This window comes from Lithobates pipiens, unplaced genomic scaffold (assembly GCF_037356315.1).
Source record: "Lithobates pipiens isolate NorthernLeopardFrog02 unplaced genomic scaffold, aLitPip1_a1.2 Scaffold_3, whole genome shotgun sequence".
In the NCBI taxonomy this organism is placed as follows: Eukaryota; Metazoa; Chordata; class Amphibia; order Anura; family Ranidae; genus Lithobates; species Lithobates pipiens.
The window spans coordinates 254,219,119-254,242,337 of NW_027507790.1; the positions used below are offsets into that span (position 1 = coordinate 254,219,119).

At 45.0% G+C, this 23,219-nt stretch overlaps 1 protein-coding gene and 5 non-coding genes across 6 annotated transcripts; all 6 read left to right on the forward strand.

Annotated features, from left to right (window-relative positions):
• Nucleotides 1-2,753: 2,753 nt before the first annotated feature.
• On the forward strand, nucleotides 2,754-2,822 carry LOC143941505 (small nucleolar RNA SNORD58). Its single transcript, XR_013264195.1, has one exon. It is a non-coding gene; the product is annotated as a small nucleolar RNA SNORD58 (small nucleolar RNA).
• RPL17 (ribosomal protein L17) lies at nucleotides 2,806-12,320 on the forward strand. Its single transcript, XM_077463055.1, has 6 exons — nucleotides 2,806-2,956; nucleotides 4,567-4,607; nucleotides 6,268-6,402; nucleotides 7,688-7,786; nucleotides 8,861-9,052; nucleotides 12,238-12,320. The coding sequence occupies exons 1-6, from the start codon at nucleotides 2,917-2,919 to the stop codon at nucleotides 12,283-12,285; spliced, it is 555 nt and encodes a 184-aa protein (XP_077319181.1). The 5' UTR covers nucleotides 2,806-2,916; the 3' UTR covers nucleotides 12,286-12,320.
• LOC143941508 (small nucleolar RNA SNORD58) lies at nucleotides 4,658-4,724 on the forward strand. The gene has a single exon (XR_013264198.1). It is a non-coding gene; the product is annotated as a small nucleolar RNA SNORD58 (small nucleolar RNA).
• LOC143941504 (small nucleolar RNA SNORD58) lies at nucleotides 6,458-6,523 on the forward strand. The gene has a single exon (XR_013264194.1). It is a non-coding gene; the product is annotated as a small nucleolar RNA SNORD58 (small nucleolar RNA).
• LOC143941509 (small nucleolar RNA SNORD58) lies at nucleotides 8,713-8,778 on the forward strand. Its single transcript, XR_013264199.1, has one exon. It is a non-coding gene; the product is annotated as a small nucleolar RNA SNORD58 (small nucleolar RNA).
• LOC143941507 (small nucleolar RNA SNORD58) lies at nucleotides 9,697-9,760 on the forward strand. Its single transcript, XR_013264197.1, has one exon. It is a non-coding gene; the product is annotated as a small nucleolar RNA SNORD58 (small nucleolar RNA).
• Nucleotides 12,321-23,219: the final 10,899 nt, after the last annotated feature.

The window sequence follows — 23,219 nt, forward strand, 5'->3', positions numbered from 1 at the left end:
CTGACTTTGGCTCTGCTCCTGATTTGGTACCTCGTTGCCCTCCTGCTGATGACCCTGGCTAGTCCTATGACTACCCTTCTGTCTCTGATCCTGGCTTACCCCCCTGTTCGAGTGTCTGCCCGGCTGTCTGCTGTTTCAGTTCTGCGCCCTGCTGAGTGTTCCTGCTGCAAGTCGGATGAGAGCTTTGACCGGCCACGTGTCTTGGCACTGCAGTGCAAGTGCAGTGCCTCCTTAACCGCCCGCCGTCGATTGATGGTGGCAGAGTGGCACTCCTGCACAAATCACTGTAGCTGTATGGCGGGCGCTTTAAGGAGTATAGGGCACGCGTGGTGTGATGTAGGAGCCCGTGCGTGTGGCTGGCAGCCGCGCTGGCCGTCGGCTACCCGCGATTGCCCCTGAGAAGGAGAGAACGGAGATCTGCCAATGTAAACAGACAGATCTCCATTCTGTCAGCAGTGAGGAGAGCGATCTGTTGTTCCTACTGCTTAGGAACAACAATCGCTCCCCTCACCCAGGCAGTCCACTCCCCCGCAGTTAGAACTACTCCCTAGGACACAAATTTAACCCCTTGATCGACCCCTAGTGTTAACTCCTTCCCTGCCAGTGTAATTTATACAGTTATCAATGGCTATTTATAGCGCTGATCGCTGTATAAATGTCAATGGTCCCAAAATAGTGTGAAATGTGTCCGATCTGTCTGCCGCAATGTCGCAGTCCCGATAAGAATCGCAGATGCCCACCATTACTAGTAGAAAAAATACCATAAATCTATCCCCTATTTTGTGGATTTTTTATTTCTTAGTGGATTGCACTTTCACAACTGATTTTCCGCAAGGGTTATTTTACCACCTTTTTGTGCCCGTTATTTATCTCTTAAGTGAACTGACCCCAGAATCTGGACCAGCTGTGCATGGGCAACCAATCAGCGACTTTCATCAGCTTGTTCATTTAAACTTTGAAATAAAACATAGAAGCTGACTGGTTGCCATGCACATCTGCTTCCTTTTTGATAAATTCCCCTCTGTGCACAGTCCGCTGGTTGGCAGGTGTTTCGTCAGATTAGGCGACCCGTCAGAATTTGTTACAGAAGTGACGTTCCGTCATCGCCATCTTGCTACACCCAGCACTCGCAATGGTTGGCTGGCTGGCAATGGTTGGCAATATGGCCGCCGCTTTCAAAATCTCGTCTCTCGCGAGAGTTGGCGCCGTGATACCGTTCCCAGAGTGCTGTGCGAGCCCTCTTCCTGCGCGGCCTGAGGTGAGTGAGACATGGCGGCGGCGGTCTTCTCCCGATCTCGGCGGCCAATCCGTGCGATATCTCCGCCATCGCTGGCCCCTGTGTGCCGGGACTGTGCGGGGGGATGAGGGCGCAGGGTGAGGATGAGAGGAGGGATGATATGGGTGCGGGGGAGAGTCCGGGGATTAGGCCTGTTGTCCGGAGATCCAGAAGGGCTCAGTGTAATGGAGTGTGGTGTCTCCTGTGTACAGGCCTGTCACCATAGCGAGAGCCTCACGAGGGGGGCATGGTTTTCTCTGCTCTGTGACTCAGCACTAGGGGGACCCCGGTGTGTCTCGGGGGGGGGGGGGGTTGTTTTGGCAGGGGGACCCCGGTGTGTCTCCAATGGGGGTGCGTTGGCAGGGGACCCCGATATGTTTGTGTGTGTGGGGGGGGGGGGTTGGTGGACAGGGGGACCCTGGTATGTCTCCAATGGGGGTTGGTAGGGAGATCCCGGTGTGTCTGTGGGGTTGGCAGTGAGACCTCATGTGTATCCAATGGGGGTTGGTTGGTAGGGGACCCCGGTGTGTGTCCGGGGGTGGGGGGTTGACAGGGGGACCCTGGTGTGTCTTTGGGGGTGGGGTGCTTGTTGACAGGGGGACCACGGTGTGTCTCCAATGGGGGGGTTGGTAGGGCACCCCGGTGTGTCTGCGGGGTGGGGGTTGGCGGGGGGACCCCCGGCTTGTGTCCACCTCAGTCCTGCTTGCAGGATTTTATTTCTTTATTTTTTCCCGTCCTGGAAGCACTCCAGCTTTCACACTGGGGTGGTTTAAGAGGCGCTATTTTTAGCACTAAAATGCCTGAAAAGCGCCCCAGAGTGAAAGGGGTCTGTGGAAAGTCAGCCTAAAACTTAAGTCTCAAACTGCAGGCAGCAAAGCTCTAATATTTATTTATATTAATGTAGATTACATGTAAAGAAGAAATCGCTATACATAGCCTTTCTGAAGCCGCTCCGGTCTCTAGTGGTGGAAGCTCTGCAGAGGAGCAGTGTTAATTTTGGCAGCAAATTTCAATTTAGTTTTAGTCTTGGGACTAATGGCATTTTAGTTTTAGCCATTGTAGTCTTCTGCAGTTGTTTTAGTCGACTAAATCTCCAGTACATTACATTTCCAGACTCATTATATACTGCTGGAGTGACAAATCTCATGTTATTTATTATGGTATTGAGGTGTGAACATGCACTACAGACCAGTGTTACTATTGAAGTCAAATTTCTATTTAGTTTTAGTCTTTTGACTAAAATGGCATTTTAGTTTTAGTCATATTTTAGCCATCTCGGTTGGTTTAGTCGACTAAAATAATCATTGTCGACAAAATTAACGGCTTGGAAGTGGCGCCACCTGTAGAGTTACTATGGGGCTTCCGTTGTCAGCCGCCTCTCCTGCAAGGCAAACGCACTGTAAAGACCACTGCAGGAACAGAGCAAAAATCAATCTGCATAGGTGGGAATCGGGCCTTTGCTGTACTTTGTTGAAAGCTGCTATGATGACCTTCTTAGGACACCTTTGGAATTAATTATGAAAAAAAAAAATTGTATCTGAGCAGCTGTGATAATCCATAATAATAATTCTGATAGTATAACCACGTTTATCTGAACTCTGTACCCCCCTTTTTCTTTTCCTTCCAGGTAATATCTCAAAATGGTCCGCTACTCGCTTGACCCCGAAAACCCAACAAAATGTAAGTAATTTGTGATGTTAGGTCTTGTTTCCATTTAATTGTGATTGTGTTGTCTTTGTTGAATGTAATTGTATCTTAAAGCGCAGCGCTACCAAAAAAGGGGAAGCTCTGCTTGTTTGCACTCCTCCCTTCCACAGCAATCTGAGCTGGAAGTTCGGATCCCCCTTCTTTCCAATGCAATCTTCTGAGACACACACAGGTCCCAGGAGACTGCGGGACAATTCACAAGGTATGGCGTGACTCGTCCATGTGCCGTTTTGAAAGAGGCTGTAATGCCACAAACCTTCACTCCGTACTTCTCTACAGATGCTGGCGCCTGCACCCGAAGCCGATTGAAGAATCTGCTTAGGTGGGGACATTGCTGGATCCCTGGATAGGTAACTGTCCTCTGTATTAAAAGTAAGCAGCTATTGTATTTATAGCTGCTAACTTAAAACATTTTCTGAAGGCGCCTGGGGCTGTTCTTTAAAGTAGAGTTCCACCCAAAAGTGGAACTTCTTTAAGCACTCTTCACCCCCTTACATGCCACATTTGGCATGTTGGCTTTTTTTTTTTTTAAATACAGGTACTTCCTGTCCCACTTCTTACTGTCTTCTGGCCACCTAGGTGACTCCTCCTCCCCCTAGGCGGTCCCTTCCTTTCTGCAATCTTTTGGGACACATCACAGGTCCCAGAAGATTGCCTGCTCACTAGGCGAGCACAGCGCGACTCGTATATGTGCAGTGCATGCCCGGCCATGAGCCGCTAGCTGTCGCTGCCTGGGTGCCCACAGTAGTGACAGTCTGCTGCTGACTACTCGCTGTGAAGGCTTGAAAATACACTTGTTGGTATGGAGTTGCCGGCTGCTTTTGATCGATGACCGTTTGTCTATTGGTGTATGGGAGGACACCTCAGCTTGGACACCCTGACTGCACACTTTCCAAAGTAAGACTTTGTTACCCACTGCTCTGAGCCATACAATCTTTGATCAAATCCCACAGTAGTGATGCCAGCAAGGGGGAGAGGAGCAAGGCCTCGGGCGGCCACATCGCTGGGCCGTGGGACAGGTGAGTGTCTGTTAAAAGTCAGCAGCTACACTTTTTGTAGCTGCTGACTTTTAATAAACTGAAAAACAAGTGAAACTCCGCTTTAGAGAGGAGCTGCAGTCTATTAAATAAAAAATCAGAAGCTACAAATACTGTAGCTCTTGGCTTTTAATATAAGGACGCTTATTTGTCTAAGGATCATGCGATGTCGGTACCCCTAGCCAATCCGTCAGTCGGCTTCAGGTGCAGGTGCCGGCATTGTAAGTAAGGGAAACCAGCAGTGAAGACTTCAGGCTTTACAGCCGGTTTCTTGCTGCACATGTGCGAGCCGTGCTGCACTTTTAAATGATCCCAACCTGTGTGTCCCAGAAGGAGAGGGGTCGGACCTAATCGATCTTACCTGGAAGTTGGAGCAGGTACCTAACCCCCCCCCCCCCCAGTGCCAAATGTGTCAGTGGAGGGTGCGAACAATCGAAGCTTCCCCATTTTGAGTGGAGCTCCGCTTTAAGTATTCTGAATCTTTTCATAAATGTTTGGATGACCATTAATTGTATGACTAATACTTTTCTGTAATGTTCTCTGTAGCATGCAAGGCTCGGGGTTCCAACTTGCGAGTGCACTTCAAGGTAAGATATTTTTGTTTGTTTTTTAGTACATGGTTGGTAATCTATCTTTGCTGCTGTGATGTTTTCTTAGGACACCTTTGATATATTTATGAAAAATAATCAAGAGTTCTGAGCAGCAAATATTATGTATTTTCCAGACCTTTGAATTGTAAGAATATGGGACCCATAGTCATTTTTTCCAACATCATAATGTGTTTCATTGTTTATAGCTGTGTATATATGCACTGTATGCTGAAGCAGCGGTTTTTTTTTAAAACTGTCTACACTGACTGTTTACATCAAGGGGACTCTTTTGTGGGTATATGGAAAAAAAATGAAGGCTTATATGGGGTTGATTTACAAAAAACAGAAAACTGTGAAGAGTGTAAAATCTGGAGCAGCTGAGCATTGTAGTCCAACCAGCTTCTAACTTCAGATTGGTGAATTTCAACTTTGACAATAAAAAAAATGGAAACTGATTTCTGTCTAGCGCTGCTCCAGATTTTGCACACTGCAGTTTTACTAAATAAGCCTATTTTTTCTTTAAAGGTTAAGTTCACCTTTTTTGGTGTATGTTACACATTACATCCATATTTCGGGTATAACGTGCTCCAGCACCTGTCCTCACCCCCATGTTCCCCTCCCCGCACCAGTTGTTGCATTTTGAGAACAGTGCAGCTCTCCGCCTACACAGCCGCACCATTCATTCACAGTAATCTGTGAATGAAAGGCACCTGTAAACAAATGTGAAATGCGTTAGCAGTTCATCTGTGACTGTATGCTGTTTGTACTGCTTTCCATTCAATAAAGACATCACTTGGAGTGTGGCTACCCCTGGGATCTTTTTTCCTTTTGCTTGTATCTTGCATACAGAGCCAGCACACACATGCAGTGCAGGGGAAGTCAATTCCCTGAATTGCTACCTGGAGCAGTATATTACCTCTAATTGGCAGATGGCTTGTAGTTCTCAATGAACTGCGATGGCGCTGATGAGCACTCAGTTCATTCACAAGCCTTGCAGCTTTCAAACTGACAGCCTGTACAGAGGCACAAGCTGAAATTTGTGGGGCTTGTCTGAAGGAGCCTGATGTTGCACCCCGGATCCACTGATAATGGGTTCATTGCTTTGCAGGCCACTGTAGGGAAAAAATAATGCACTTTAAAAAAAAAAGTGTGGGGTGTGCACAAGCGGAGCTTCCTCTTTTGGGTGGAGCTACGCTTTAAGGACCATTTCACACCAGATGCCGTTCAGTTCCATGCGCTCTTTATTTTTTTTTTATGCACAAAATGCATGCACAGTGTTCAAGTTCACACCATGCAGTCAGTTTCTGCACCGGAAACTGACTGCATGGTGTGAACTAGAGCCGTTGAAATGCATGCAGTGTTTTCCATGTATTTTTAGTGCAGAAAAAAAGCACATGGAACTGCGTCTGGTGTGAACTAGCACTTAAGTAGAATACCAGCTTACACCTAACACTTCCATGTAAAGGTAAGATGTGTATATACTTGTTTCCTGGTCGCTCCAGTCACATTTCCCCTGTATCGGCTTGCTGTAGGGGAGAGGAAAGAGTGAGATGAGCTGATAACTGCATTAAAAAGTTGTTTTATTACCCAGTAAACAAATTGTCTTCCTGTTACATTTTTAAAAGTAGATTTTAAACCCTAACTGCTTTCCTTCAAGAACACTCGTGAGACAGCTCAAGCTATCAAGGGCATGCACATTCGTAAGGCCACCAAGTATTTGAAAGATGTCACCTTAAAGAAGCAATGCGTTCCTTTTCGCCGCTACAACGGAGGTGTTGGCAGGTGTGCCCAGGTTGGTTTACAGGAAACTTTACCTTGATACTTGTCGGGCTCCGTTCTATTAGAAGTTGCAATGATGACTATCTTAGGACACCTTTGGAATAACCATGAAACCAACTTACCGTCTGAGCAACTCTTTAGAATTGTTTGGAACTTTATTTTGTCTTAATACTTTTTGAGTATATGTAATTTGTACTATGCATTTCAACTATTTTCTTTGTACTTATTGATTTCCCTAATCTTAAATCTGAACAGCAGCCTGAAGATTCCTTGAAATGCCAGCACAACGAACAGGACTTTTTTTTTTTTTTTCCCTCTTCCAGGACAGCAAGCCTACTTCTAGGTTGTTGTCCTGGAAGAATCCTGTTAATACTACCACTGTTAGGATTAATGGGGAACTTTTGCCATTTTGAATTATGAACTTATGACTGAATTTTTGACTGTTCTTAGTACAATTACAAATACTTCCAAACAGGGACAAGCCTTCCTGAAAGTTAAAAAGCTTTCATCTGACTTTTGTAGCCTCCACATCAAAACAAGCCGTAGTTCTGGTATTGTGATTCTATCTGAAGATGAATTTGATAATCTAGAGTTTTTTTTTTTCCAAAGAGCACTTCTATTTATGGTCCCCTGGGAACTGTTTATTGGGTCCTTTGTTTCTTCCCCCAAAATAATTCAGATCCCCCCCCATTTGAAATTGGGTACAAAAATTCCTTAAAGAGGTTGTTCACTCTGTGGGGTATAAAACCTATATCTGCTGACTTAATAAAAGGACATTTACCTCTCCAGGGATACTGCTGTCTTTACCTGGGCTAGTTCCTCATTAGACTTTGGATTCCCAGTGTTGGCATAATAACTTGTGGCAGCCAGCTATGCTGCTTGCAGCTGCTCATACATGAGCTACGCTGTACCTTGTGAATGGCCCCGCAGTCTTCTGGGACTTGTGATATGAAGACTGCAAGGAGGGGTAGAGAAGAACTTCCACTTCCCACCTAGGTGATCTGAGTGCTGGTGGGAGTGGGTGCCTGTGTGTAAAAAAAAAAAAAAATAATTCTATCCGCGCGCCCCCCTAAACCAAGCTTTAAACCTCTAAACTGCAGACGTGTTCTAAACGGTCCCCTAAGACCCAGCATGTACACATATATATATATATATATATATATATATCTCTTTATTTAAATTGGAGTGCAACAGTAAATGTGACATTATATAATCTTTAAAGTTGATTGCTATAAATCAATTACACTTACACCCTACCTAATGACCAAAAATTGACTAATCGATTTCTTACCCTACAGGCCAAACAGTGGGACTGGACACAGGGACGTTGGCCCAAGAAGAGTGCAGAATTCCTCCTGCACATGCTGAAGAATGCTGAGAGCAATGCAGAACTCAAGGTGTGTGTGTGTGCTGCTTTAATCCGTCTCCATATAGTTTTCTGGACTTTAGGCAATTTCTGTCCACTAACTAGCTTGTATGGACTGTTTGAATGCCAGAGCTTAAAACTTGAATCAAAGCTTTATTTTATGGTATATGTAAACTGTAATGCTGACTTTTCAACGGACTAGGTCCGATGGAATGATTCCGCCAGACAATTCAATCGTGTGTGGGCATAATCGGACCTTTGCTGTCAAAAAATCAGACGGACTTTAGATTTAAAACGTGTTTCAAATCTTTCCGACGGACTTGAGTCCGGTCTAAAAAAAAAAATCAGTTTGTATGCTAGTCCGGATGAAAACCGACGCTAGGGCATCTATTGGCTACTGGCTATGAACTTCCTTATCCTAGTCCGGTTGTACGTCATCACGTTTGAATCCGTCGGACTTTGGTGTGCTTGTGCGTGGCCAAGTTAGTTCGGAACTCTGCTGAAAGTCTGTCGGGAAGACCGTCAAAGGTCGTGTGTACCGGGGCATTAGACTGTCTGGTGTTGCTCACTTTTTGTATTAATAGGACAGGTGAAGAGAAACTTCTCAGTAGGAAAACAAAATACTAAAAGCACGTCTCATGTTTCGAACTTTCTGTTTTTTTGTTGAGAGAAAATTGAGTGTTTTGCATGCTTAATTGGAATTCGGCTCACATATTGACTTTCTTGGCTTCCTGCCCCATTTATTGTAAAACATATTGGTGATGACTTGACACCTATGCCCTTACTGGGATGAATGCACAAACTACCATGGGGATAAAACTTATTTTCCCGCATGAGGTACCCAATGCAGCACTCGCAGGGTTTTCTATTTATTTCCAATGTCTAAAACTTAGTTGCATCTCCTCTTTCTAAACAAATGCTGTAATTTTATTACTGTTCCATAATATGCATTGCTGGTGGCGATGATGACTCTTAGGACACCTTTGGAGTAAAAACATGAAACAAACTTTATATCTGAGCTACCAGCACACTTTATGCAGAATGGATTTTTCTATTTTTTTTCTGTTTTTTAATGTGATTTTTTATTTTATTTTTTTCTTCCCAGGGTTTGGATGTTGATTCTCTGGTCATTGAGCACATTCAGGTGAACAAGGCTCCCAAGATGCGCAGACGAACCTACCGTGCTCACGGGCGAATCAACCCTTACATGAGCTCCCCTTGCCACATTGAGATGATCTTAACTGAAAAGGAGCAAATTGTCCCCAAACCAGAGGAGGAAATTGCCCAGAAGAAAAAGGTACGTACACTTCATAGGCGGCATGTGTGTGTCTCCTCTAACTGCAATGGTGCCAATTCCTTTGCACCGCCGCCTCTGCAGGCTCTCCCATGTGATCAGAGAGCCTGGGATCCAATCCAGCTCTTCCTCTGGGTTACCACAGACTGCTGTGGACCAGACGGTCCCCAGCCATCTTTAGGCTCCTGGGAGGCTGGAAGCGGATTCATGATGTCCCCTCCCCTCCCCTGTAAAGGATGCACTTTTTTTTTTCTTCTTCTTCCTCCCTCTGGAAAGCGGAGATCAATGTGTGTGGTGTTTCCAACACCCCCCCCCCCCCCCCCCCCCCCTTTCTCATGCCTCCCAGAGTAGACGAGAGATTTTGTAGCCTTATAGACCCCAGCTCTCCCCATAAAGAGAACCTGTCATGCCTTATTTCTATCTCAAGGTATGTTTGCAATAGGCATAAACGTGATCAATTTTTTAAAAGGAACTGTGTAAAAACACAAATTTGAAAAAGAAAAAAGGCATGCACATGGTTGAGGCCACCAAGTATTTGAAAGATGTCACTAAAAGCAATGCGTTTCTTTTCTCCGCTATGATGGTGGCTTACAGGAAACTTTTTACCTTGATGGTTTTTACTTGTTGGGGCTCTGTTCTTTTAGGAGTTGCAATGATGACTCTTAGGACACCTTTGGAATAACCATGAAACCAACTTACCGTCTGAGCAACTCAAAAAAAAGTTTGGAGCATATTTTGTGTGGGGGGGGGGCGTTTGGTTTCTCTAATACTTTTGAGTATTGGCATTTGTACTATGCAATTTGACTATTTGCTGTGTATATAGACATTTCCCCAATCTTCAATTAGAACAGCAGCCCAAGAGGAGAAGCAAGTAGCCTTGCTGTCCTGAAATATTCCTTGAAATACCATTTACGGGCGAGGAATTGTCCTAATCTTCCTTGACAGCAAGTGTATTTCCAGGTTGGTGTTCTGGAAGACTTCCAGTGTAGAGGAGAGATTTGGGGTCTTATAGATTTCTCCATAAAGAGGATCTGTCATGCATTTGCTATCACAGGGGATGTTTTAATCACAAGAAATGCAAGGGACAGTGTTAAAAAATTTTTTTTTTTATATATAACATTTTTAAAGTGCCCCTATCCCCTTGTGCAGAAGTGGCCGTGCCTGCAAATGTGAATGGTGTTTTTACCGCATGTGAGGTATTGCTGCAAACGTTATAGTGAACAATAATTCTAGCACTAGACCTCCTCCAACTCTAAACTGCTAACCTGTAAAAAAAAAATGTATCATGTGTGAACCAAGGCTTGTTATAGTGACTTCAGTCTGGGTTCACACAGGAAACTGCATGTGATTCTTTGCAGTTGTATTATAGGGTCTCAAACTACACCACAAAGGTATTGGCGCAATCCTATTCTAAAAAGTGGTATGAATGGTGGACTTGACACTTAAAGTAGAACAATAGATGAAGCTTTTTTTCACTTTGGATAGGGCAAGGGAGGGTTAGATGGATAGATCTATCTCTCTTCCCTCCCCGTCTCCCATTGTGGAGCTTTCCCTTCATTTCCTGTTGCACAGCCAATGGGGCAGCAAGGAATTCCTTGGGGACACCTATGTCCCCATTGGAAGATTTCCTATCTTTTGAAGACAAACCAAAATATGGTATTCCCTTTTTAAAGTGGTTGTAAACTGTTACCCCTTGTACCTACAGGTAAGGCTATAAAAGCTTTACCAGTAAGTACTGTAAATCTCCTAAACTTGCACAGCTTAAGGAGATATTTACGATGTGTGCTGCTGCCAATGTCATTGGCACATGTGCACTGAAGAAACTGGCTGCTTGTGCCATTTCTTCAGTATCCTTGCCGTTACTGGCAGCGCATTCGTGGGAGTGACATTGTGGCTCCAGCCAATCACATCGCTGGAGCCTGCAAACCCTGAAGTAACTCCAGTGAAAAATTGGCCGTGGGAGCGGAGTGCGGGTGGCACTGCAAGGCGTCGTTCTAAGGAAAGTATTGCATAATGAGCTAGTATACTATGCATACTAGCTCATTATGCCATTGTCTTGCAGGGGAGATTTTTAAATACATTTCAGGGGATTTGCAGTCTCTTTAACGTTCACTAATAATGGTAAACGAGAGAATAGGATGAATCTCTCTAACGAAGAAGCAGACGGCAAAATAAACTGACAACTGGGGGGAAAAAAACTGAATTCAGGGGATTAGAACACTAATCCCTCTCCACTCCTATCTAAAAATGTGAACTTTTTTAAGTCGCGTGTGTTTTAAAAGTTCTACTTGCCACCTCTGTGCAGTTTGGTTTTGCATGGAGTAGCTGGGATCCTCCTCTTTTCTTGGTTCCCTGGCTTGGCTCTCCTGGCCCCTCCTTTCTGTCGATTACTCTCACAGCAACAGCTTGCTATGGGTACACCCAAGCCAAGCTTCAGCTCCGTGTATCCATTTGGACATGGAACTTTGGTTCGGCCCTGATTGGTTAAATGAGTTTGGCACAGACTGCTGTCAGGAGAGTCCTGGGCGTTCAAGGCACTTGTGGACATTGCTGTAGAGAGATGGCGCTTAGATAAGTATTAGTGGTGCTGCTTTACACAGGTTTATTATCTTAATGCAGAGAATACACAAAGATAAAAAAAAAAAACGTCTGACTTTACGTACTTTAAGAACTTCAGAAATTCAGTCACTTTTTATTTAAAAAAAAAAAAAAAATGTGCAAGCTTAATGTGGGTTAAGTCCAACAAAGTGTTTGCCACCTCATGGACTTGCATTTTTACTGTGTGCTGGAAGTACAGCTGTACTTCAGCGTTTTGATCGTAGACCACAATGTCTCGGATCCTGAAGTTAAAAAGCTGTGAGTGGGCAGAGTGGCTGCTGTGTGAGAAAGCAGTATTACTCCTGGCAGTATATCAATGGCTGTACTCCCTGCGGTCAGCTAAATTGTAAATGGGCTATCCACAAGGTGACATGCATCTTGTTGGACTTAACCTATTATAAGCTGGCACACTTGAAAAGGTGAATTTCGCTTTAAAGTCTGTAGATTTTTCATGCAGTGAAAATCATTATCCTAGTCATTATCGGTATTCAGGCAGATTACATTATTGCCACTTTGTGATGCATTACTGCTGTTATAACAAACATCGGTGTAGTTTGAGGAATAACATTTTTGCTTTTTATTCATTGCAGATCTCTCAGAAGAAATTGAAGAAGCAAAAACTCTTGGCTCGGGACTAAAAGCAATGTACAGAAATAAATTACATCCTTCTAAATCCTGTTTGTCTCGTCAGTCTTAAAACTGTCAATTGAAAACCGGGCACTTGTGTGTTCATGTAATAATTCCCATAGAAGTGAGATGGCAATCATGTCCTCTCTGGAAACCCCTGGGCAACTGCTGCTGAGGAAAAGTTTGGAAATGCTCAATCGCCACTACCGCTAATTCTATTTGAAAATGAGGGTAGATAATTACTATTTCGTATAGCAAAGCAAATGCAGGGGAGAGTTTGCTCATCCTCTGATTTAACATGGGCTTCTACTCTGCTAACCAGTGCACCACTTTTTTTTTTTTTTTTTTTTTTTTTTTTTTTTTTTTCTTTGTTAAAGGGGAAGATGGCCTTCATTTTAAGTTTTAAACTACTTGTTGACCAGCAACCCTGTATGCTGCTGGACATCAAGTTGTTATACTGGGATAATGCTTACAGCCCCACTACTGTTTATTAGAGCCAGCGGTTGGCTCTTGTGAAAGCTATATTATTTATCCACTGGTTTGCTCTAACAAGCATCAGGAGGGGACGCCACTTCCGTGGCTTACTCTGGCTCTCCCGTCAAACCAGCCGAAACGCTGAGCAAACCCTTGATCAGATATGGTAACCTAGAAGCGTTGACCCTGACCTCACTTCCGTTTTGACTGAATGTCAACAGCACCATTTAACCATTTAAAAAAAAAAAAAATCCAAAACTTTTCAAAAACTTTTTTTTTTTTTCTTAATGCTTTTAAAGTGGGAGTCCGCCTTTTTAAAAGCCAGCAGCTAAAAATACTGCAGCTGCTGACTTTTAAAATAATGACACTTGCCCGCCCAGCGCGCCCACGATGTCGGCACCCGAAGCCGATCTCTCGATCGTCTCTCAGGTGCTGCCGCTGCCTTGGCTATGGGAATCAGGAAGTGGAGCCTTTCGGCTTCATTTCCTGTTTCCCTACTGCGCATGCGTGAGTCGCGCTGCGCAATACGGATGGTCCCCGCTGTCTCTGTGATCCGTGTGTTTCCCAGCAGGTAGCGGGGGACCTTCGGAAAGGGACGTAGATTCTGCAGAATCTACGCCGGAAGTGGGTGCAGATACCTGTACTGTACAGGTACCTGCACCCCCCCCCCCCCCTGAAAGGTGCCAATTGTGGCGCCGGAGGGGGGAGGGTTCCAATGAGCGGAAGGTCCACTTTAGGGTGGACCTCTGCTTTAAGGGCAGAAGAGGGATTTGGGGGACTTGTAGACCACAGATTTCTCCATAGAAAGTATCTGTCAAATGTCTGATGCTGTCAGAAGTCCCTGTAGCAGAACAGTTTCAGGGGTTTTACTCTCCAACTTCCTGCTTTTCAAAAACAAAGTGGGCATTTGTGCCTCATCTTGGCTTAATGTCTTCAGGTCCAGGAATTTTGAGTGGAATCCACCAAATATGGTGTTGCCTCCCTTCTGGTTTTTTGTTTGGTTTGGTTAGTCTTGCCTGCTATTCAGTAATTCCAGCACATCAGAATGCAAGACGAAGTAAGAGTTCCTTATTTGCATACTGGATTGGAAAATGGGAAAGTCTTAGGCTTGATTCACACCTATGTATTTTGCAGATTTGTGCTACAGAACATGTTCCATAGGAAACCATGTTAAATGTACTGTAGTGCAAAAAGCACTACAAATGCATGGGTGTGAATCCAGCCTTAAGAGAAGTTTGACTTGTGACCCCACAGCAAGCGGCTTCCTATGTGGGCACCCAAGCCGAGTCACAGATCCTTGTGTCCATTCAGACATGGTGCCTTGGCCCCACACCCTCTCTCCTGATTGGCTGCCACTGGTGTGAAAGTCGGCCAATCAGGAGGGAGAATCTTGGATGGCTGACACTTGACAGAGGGCCCTCAAGTAAGTATTAGGGTGCTGAGGGTTGCTGCTGCACACAGGCTTTTTTCTTAATACTTAGAATGCTTTCAGATAATAAAAAAAAAAAACCTTCAGCCTTTAAAACCACTTTAAGCCTGCAATTGCCAGCTCTCTGCTCTTCCAGCGGTCACTGGAGTGCTGGGCTGTGGAGGGGCAGGAGTGGCTTTCTGAGTGGCTGAGGCAGCTGCTAGTCCAGGCATCTGGGTGCATCCTGACTTTAAAGTCTGGATCTTGCCTGAGCCTTGGACCGTCTAAGTGCCAATAGCGCCCTTTAGTCTGCTGTTGGGTGAAAACGGGTCCCAGGAGTGTGGAACCAACTGCACTCCTGTATTCCACAGAAGAAACATAGCCATAATAGCTTTGGCTATACTTAAGTCTTTTGGAAGTGTGCATTTTTCCTTTTTTTTTTTTTTTTTTTTCCCCCCCAATTAAAAAAAAAAAAAAAAAAATCCGTATGATCCTTACTTGACCTAACCTTGATCTATGTATTTTTTTTTTTTTTTTTCTAGCGATGCACTGAAATTTCTGCAGGCCAAAAAAGGTGTTTTCTGCATTTTGCGAATGGAACAAAAAGTGCTGCTAATGGCGCCAAAAACTCACGCCATTTTTGCGGTGCTTATGGTTTGTTTTTTCATAGGCCAAAAATGTTAAACAGGTTCGGTATTGATGTGTTCAATGTTTTTCAACAGGAAGGTGCACTTATTTTTAACTGACCAAAAATGCAGAATACAAGATTTTTTTTTTTTTTTTTTTTTTTTTTTTAACACTGCAACGGAAGTGCGACAGACCAGTGTGGAAACAGAAAATAAAGTGACGCTAAAGGTGCCGGTCATCCATATTCATTTAAACTCATGATATTAAAGTCGACTACATATATAAAAAAAATTATTAATATAAGAATATATTTTTTTTAACTTTTTTTTTTTCTCGGCACCAAACCTTCCCTTTGTTGCATCTCTATTTTTTTTCTTAATTTTATCGACCCGGTGTCCCAGCACAAAGATAGCTGTGCATATATGTGGCCCCACAGCAAAAGACCCAGTCCAGTGAGGCTGTGTGAAGGGTTAAGATGACTGATTGGTAAAGTGATTACATGGTATTAGGCAGCAAGTAAGCAATTTGACCCTGAAGTTGATGTGCTGACAGCAGGAAAAAAGGGCATTTCAGTTTGTGTATGGCAGCTGACAGCAGGAAAAAAGGGCATTTGTTTGTTGTGTATGGGGCTGCATAACCACAGCCCGGTCAGTGTGCCCACATTGACTTGTGCCTACAATGATCATCAGAACTGGGCCACGGAGTAATGGAAGAAGGTGGCAGGGTCTGATGATGCCCTTTTCTTTTTTTTCTTTTTTTTTCTTTTTTTTTCTTTTTTTTTTTTTATACATCATGTGGATGGTTGGGTGCAAGTGTGCTGCTTACCTGGGAAAGAGATGGCACCAGGATTCAGTATAGGAGGAAGGCAAGGCGGTGGAGGCAGTGTGATGGTTTGAGCAATGTCCTAATGGGAAAACTTTTTGGTCCTGCCATTCATATGGATATTACATTGATGCATACCACCTACCTAAACCAAGTAAAGCTCTTGATGAAAACATTCCTTCATGGCAGTGGCCACCTTCAGCATGATAATGTGAAATGCCACACTGCAAAAATGGTTCATGAATGGTGTGAGGAACACAAGTTTGAGGTGTTGACTTGGCCTCAAGTTAAATCTCGATCCAATTGAGCATTGTGCTGAAAAAAGTCTGATCCATGGAGGCCCCACCTTGCAACTTACAGGATGTAAAGGATTTGCTTATGGACTGCTTGGTCCCAGATACTACAGCATACGTTCAGAGGTTTAGTGGCATCCATGCTGCGACAGGTCAGGGCTGTTTTGCCAGCAAAAGTGGGACCTGCTCAATATTGGGTAGGTTGTCATGTGTTTTTTTTTTTTTTTTTTTTACTGATTTGGGCCCGTGTACACCAATGTAATTATCCTTTATTTCATGATTGCTGAAAAACAATTCTGCGCTACATCCTGTGATGGTATGCTACTCAAGGGGCATCCTCTCTGCAGATGGACCACAGGGAGTTGCTTGCTTGGCCCAACCACCATTCCCAAGATGCCTTGAATACAAGGTGGAGAGGTGGTGCAGATGATGGTAAGATCTAGCCTTATCCAATCAAAGAACGCATTCACTGAAAAATGTAAGGCGTTCTCTGCTCGTGGTATACAGTGAGCGACATCATGCGTGCCCCCCCCCCCCCCCCCCCCAAGCAGTGGGGAGGCTACTTGCGTAGGACCCAAAATTGCAGCGCTCAAAAGTAAGTAATAATCAACAGTTCATCAGTGTTTGTTTCAAAGTCCTAACCATTGAAACCTTCACATGTGTGTAACAGAAGAAGTGGCTAATTAATGCTGTCTCAAGCAAGAGCACAGCAAAATTGCTTAGGCTCCATTCACACCTGAGCATGTCTTTTTTATTTTTATTTTTTGCAGCTTTTTTAACTACTTGCTTACTGGGCACTTAAACCCCCCCGATTGAATGGGTGCTCACACACATGTGATCTGATTCTGGGGTGGAGAAAAAAAACGGGGTCCTGCATTTGTTTATTGCAAATGTGGTGCGATTTGAGCCACAAAAATCCATGGCCCAAATTGCACCCCTGAGACACCACATATAATTAGCACAGGAATGTGCTGCGATTCTTGTGTGAATTGCATGCGGTGTTCCGCACTGCATCAGTGTGAGCCCAGGTGGCTGGATAAAGGCCAGATAACCTCCTCCAATAGGGTCCTTTATACCACCAAAATGACATAAAAGAGGAATCGTGGTGTAGCATACTTTATTTAGCCGATTGTAACTGCAATACAATCACTTTCCAAACGAATGATTAGCCACTATCAACATACACTATATTACCAAAAGTTTTGGGACACCTGCCTTCACACACACATGAACTTTAATGGCATCCCAGTCTTAGTCCGTAGGGTTCAATATTGAGTTGGCCCACCCTTTGCAGCTATAACAGCTTCAACTCTTCTGGGAAGGCTTCCACAAGGTTTAGGAGTGTGTCTATAGGAATGTTTGACCATTCTTCCAGAAGTGTATTTGTGAGGTCAAGCACTGATGTTGGATGAGAAGCCATGGCTCAAAGTCTCTGTTCTAATTCATCCCAACGGTGTTATATCGGGTTGAGGTCAGGACTCTGTGCAGGCCAGTCAAGTTTCTCCACCCCAAACTCGCTCATCCATGTCTTTATGGACTTTGCTTTGTGCTCTGGTCCAAATCATTTGGGGGGGGGGGGAGATTATGTTGTGGGTTTTTTCCTTTAGGGGTTGGGCTTGGCCCCTTAGTTCCAGTGAACGGAACTCTTAAGGCGTCAGCATACCAAGACATTTTGGACAATTTCATGTTCCCAACTTTGTGGGATAGTTTGGGGGATGGCCCCTTCCTGTTCCAATTTGACTGAGCAACCAGTGGACGGCCTTCCCAGAAGAGTTGAAGCTGTTATAGCTGCAAAGGGTGGGCCAACTCAATGTTGAACCATATGGACCAAGACATCATTAAAGCGCGTGTGCGTGTGTGTATGTATATATATATATATATATAAAAAAAATAAAAGTAAAGGTGTCCCAATACTTTTGGTAATATGGTGTATGCCACTCATTCACTTGCATACAAACACCGCTAATTCAGAGACTGGTGTGCTGTCACATAGCTCAGCCAAATGTATGTAGAATGGGCATCTGCAATGGTTTTCAGCAGCCCCATTGTTAAAAAAAAAATATGGGTGATTACATTGTGCCAAGCTGGACCTGTGTAAGTTGCCAATAAAGATCATTCCTGGAGTTCTCCTTTGGTTCTTTTTTTACCCCTTCATTCCCCTTCTATTTTTTTTTTTCTTTCTATTCCCCTTCTGTTTTTTTATATACATATGTGTCTTTTTTTCTTTCTTTTTGTTCATTTTGTTCAGTTACTTTTTAGGGCTGCATTAAAAAACGAGAGACTTACCGGTAACTCTGTTTCTAGGAGTCGTCCAGGACAGCACTAGAGAGATGGGCTCCACCTCCAGAGGCAGGAAACACAAATCAGATCTTTCAAGGGCGGTTTCCGTCCCTTCCCCTTCAATCTTGTAAAGGAGAAGTTCCCCGGAAACGGCTTCTGTAACGATAAAAACACTTGTCCAGCATTATAACAGCATATAGGGAGGGAATCCATGCTGTCCTGGACGACTCCTAGAAACAGAGTTACCGGTAAGTCTAACTCTCGTTTTCTCTAGTCGTCTGTCCAGGACAGCACTAGAGAGGATCAATGAGAACTTACCAGATTAGGGGGGGACTACCGCTTGAAGGACCTTTCTCCCAAACGCCTGGTCTTGCGCTGAGATAAGGTCCAATCTGTAATGCTTCATAAACGTCGAGTAGCTTGACCAAGTTGTTGCTCGACAAATTTGTTCTGGTGTTGCTCCAGCTCGCTCTGCCCATGAGGTCGATAGCGCCCGTGTGGAGTGAACCATGGGGGGAAAAAGGGCATTCCATTTTCATTCCTTTGTAGGCTTCTACAATAGCTTGTTTGATCCACCTTGCAATTGTATTTTTCGAAGCTTGTGACCCCAATTTTTTACCCGCATGTAAAATAAATAATGCATTTTCTAATGCTTTTTGACATCTCCAGATACTGTAAGACACAGGCTCTCACATCCAGTTGGTTAAACTCTACCTCCTTAGGATTAGTGGGAGACCCACAGAACGAAGGTAAAACAATTTCCTGTGTTCTATGGAACTTTGTCACTACTTTGGGTAAAAACCCAGGGTCCGTGCGCAACACCAGCCTAAGAACCTGCTGACTAGCGGGTCTACCGCCAGAGGTTGATCCAAAAAAACAGACGGACGCAATTTGTACCTTTTTAAAGGTACTAATGGCCAGTCCCTTATCCACACCGTCTTGTAAAAACTCTGAGCCCTTGTACACACGGTCGGAGAATCTGTCGGAATGAGTCTTATCGGACCGTTTCGTCAGATAATCCGACTGTGTGTGGTATGCATCGGACTGATTCCGTCTGAATCTCCGTCCGACCCAATTTTCCAACATGTTGGAAATATTTCCCGACCAACTGGGCCGGACGGACCTAATCCGATCATGTGTAGAGCATTTTCATCAGACCAAGTGCCACGCATGCTCAGATCAAATTCCTACATGAAGGCTATTGGCTACTAGCCTGAATGTAGTCCCATCGTAACGAAATTACGTCATCACGTTCTGAAAGATCGGATTTTTCGCCAACTTGGCCCGACCGTGTGTATGCAACAGTTTCGGACTAAATCCGACGGGCAAAATCCGACGGATTTGGTTGGCAAAATCTCCGACCGTGTCTACGTGGGCCAAGACTGTCTGGATACTTATAGACACCTTTTTAGTGTCCAACCATGAACAAAAAACCTTCCAATACTTAACATAAATTGCTTGGGTTACCTTCTTTCTACTAGAAAGGAGTGTTTTAATTACCCTATCCGAGAGCCCCTTAGACTTCAAGAGACTCTTCAGACGCCAGGCCGATAACTTTAGGGTCTGTATTTCTGGCAACAGAACTGGACCCTGGGACAGCAGATCCTCTCTCTCGGGCAGTATGAGGGGAGGCTCGTCTGTCAGGCCCAGCAGCATTGAGAACCATGGTCTCTTCGGCCAGTATCAATGTGGTCCGCTCCTGCAAAAATTTCCTCAGGACTAGAGGAATTAGCTTGAATGGGGGGAAGGCGTAGCAAGTGCGAAACGCCCAGTTTTGTGCCAAAGCGTCTATCCCTTTTGCCCCTGCCTCCCTCTCTAGGGAGAAGTATACTGGGACCTGGGTGTTCGCTTTCCTGGCGAACAAGTCCACCTCCGGAAGACCCCATTTGCGCACTATCACCTGGAAACTCTCCCTGTTCAGTGACCATTCTGATTTGTACACCCGGTGTCGACTCAGAAAGTCTGCCAGGTGGTTGTCCACCCCCTTTAGATGGACCGCTGAAACCGATTTTAGGTTTTCTTCTGCCTAATGTATGATCGTACTTGTTAGCTTGATCGAGGATGGGCATCTTGTTCCTCCCTGCTTGTTTAGGTAGGAAACCGCCACTATACTGTCCGAGAGGACCTGTACATGGTGGTCCTTCAGATCCCTGGCAAACGCCCTTAAGGCTTCCCAGATTGCCTGCAACTCCCTCCAATTGGCCGACCTCTGGGACTGTGTCTTCCCCCAGCATCCTTGGGCTACTTTCGACCCCAAGTGGGCCCCCCAGCCCCAAGCACTGGCATCCGTGGTGATGCGAACAGACACTGGAGGAGACCACCATAGACCCCGTACTAGGTTCTCCTCCCTCTTCCACCACCAAAGAGACCTTCTGGTCTTTGAGGATAGATGGATAGTCCCGTCCAGGGATTCTTGTGTCCCGTCCCAGCTGCTCAGAATATTGGCCTGAAGGCACCTGAAATTAGCTCTTGCCCAGGGAACTGCAGGAATTGTTGCCACTAATAGGCCCAACCCTGCCATAGCTGATCGGATGGAAATTGTCCGATTGGACTGCAAAAAGGTTACCATCTCTTTCACCTTTTCTACTTTTTCCCTTGTGAGGAAGACTTTCTGTGACACTGAATCCACCAGAAAACCTAGATACTGTATGGCCTGTGTTGGTATCAAGTGCGACTTTTCTTCGTTTACCAACCACCCCAGCCTTTTTAGGCAAGAGATGGCTACCCTCAGATCTCCCTGCAGTTGGAGCTTTGAGGGAGGCAAAGAACAAAAGGCCGTCTAAGTATGGTATGACAGCGATCCCTTTCAGCCTTAGGGGAGCCAACGCTTCTGCCAGGACCTTGGTAAATATCCTGGGGGAAGAAGACAGACCGAATGGCAGAGCCCTGAATTGGAGGTATCGAATCTGACTTCCCCAAAGAATCGCTATCCTCAAATACTTTTGAGAGTCTTCTCGAATCGGGATGTGTAGATACGCGTCCCTTAGATCGAGAGAGGCCATGAAACAATTTGGAGGGAGTACTGATCTCACTGTAAAAATTGTTTCCATCCGGAATTTCGTGTAAGTTACCCACTTGTTCAGTAACTTCAGATTCAAAATCAACCGGAATTTGCCTGACGGTTTCTTCACTACAAACACGTGCGTATAGAAACCGTGGCTTATTTCTTGTGATGGGACTGGCACTAGAACCCTCTGGTCTATTAAATCGCCAATTTGCGACAGCAAAGCTGTCGCTTTCTGGGGATCCTTGGGAGGCTTGGTCAGACACATCCTTGCAGGTGGGATGTGCTTGAACTGTATTTTGTAACCCTCCCTGATGATCCTCAGAATAAAAGTATTTGGGGTAGTCTTTTCCCACCGTGGGAGGAACTGCCCCAGTCTTCCCCCCACAGGAACCAAGTCACTGCGATTTAGTGTTTTTTTTTTAGAAGAGGAAAAGAGATTGCCTTTCTGTTTTCCTCCCACCCACTGTTTCTTAGGGGTTGACTCCTTAGAGGTCTGTCCTTGTGACTGTCCCTGCCTTTGGGGACGAAAAAAGCGTTTACCTGTAGTCTTTTTGGGTTTGACAGGAAAGGCCTTCTTCTTGTCTGCAGTATGGTCCAGGACTTTCTCATGATCCCGTCCGAACAAGAGGTCTCCCTCAAAGGGGATGCCACATAACCTCACTTTTGAGGCCGAGTCTCCTGACCAAGACTTCAACCAAAGTGCCCTGCGAGATGAATTTACGAGGGCAGCGGTCCTGGCTGACAATTTAACAGACTCCGCAGAGGCATCTGCTATATAACCTGCTGCTTTATGTAGCATAGGAAGGGAATCCAGAATTTCCTTTCTGGAGGTCCCCCCTTCCAAATGGCCTTGCAATTGTTCCAGCCAGACCTCCAAGTTGCGAGCCACTATTGTGGCCATTGCAGGTTTTAAATTAATCATGGTTACTTCCCATGACCTCTTCAGCAGTACCTCCATCCTTTTATCCATGGGTTCCTTAAGAACACCCATGTCCTCAAAGGCGAGGTCTGTTGATTTTGCACACTGGGAAAAAGCTGCGTCTACCTTGGGCACTTTGTTCCAAACACAAGAGGGGTCCTCGCTGAAGGGGACTCTCCGCTTCATACTTTTAGGAAAAAATAGCTTTTTCTCTGGCTCCTCCCACTCTTTCTTGATCGAATCTATCAGTGTGCTATGAACCGGAAAGACCCTAACTGAATCTGTCTTTAGGGTCTGATACATCCGGTCATGCAAGGACAGGGAGACTGGCTCCTCTCTAATTTCGAGCGTCTCATAGATCATCCCCAGTAAGGCATCAACCTCCTCGAGTGAGAGCCTGTATCTGGGAGAGCTTGACCCTTGAACAGGAACATCTCTGGATAATGCCGCCTCACTTAGGCCATCCAGAGAATCAAATTCCTCTTCCCCTGATTCGTCACCTTCCACTGGGGTGGAAGCAGGGGGAAACTGCGGCTGGTTTTGGGGTTTCAAGGTTCGCTAACATCGCTTTAATGGACTCCATTTCTTTCTGTACTCCAGAAATCAAATCCTTACAAGCTCCCGTAGCTTCCTTATAGACCAATTTGTCTATCCATGGTTTGCAAAGGGGCTTAGACCATCCTTTTAATTTACTCATACATGAAGGACATCCAGGGGCGGATCCAGAGTCTAGTCTCGGGAGGGGCACTTCTATAAAATGTTTTTTTGGGGGCAATTTATATGGGAAATGGCTGGTATTGGCACTTCAATCATTACAGCACTATGGTTGTTATGGTATCAGGATGATTGAAGCACATTATTTCTATTAATACATTGTAATATAAAATTAAATGGTTAAACTCACCATAATGCAGAATCAATGGGAGCCCTGAGGGTGTCTTTCGCCATGTCGCCTGCCACCAAATGCGGATTGTCACTTGCCACGTCACTTGTCACCAAATACGGATTGCTACTTGCCACGTAGCCTGCCACGCATTGCGGATTGTCACTTTCCACGTCACCTGCCACACATTGCGGATTGTCACTTGCCACATAGCCTGCCACACATTGCGGAT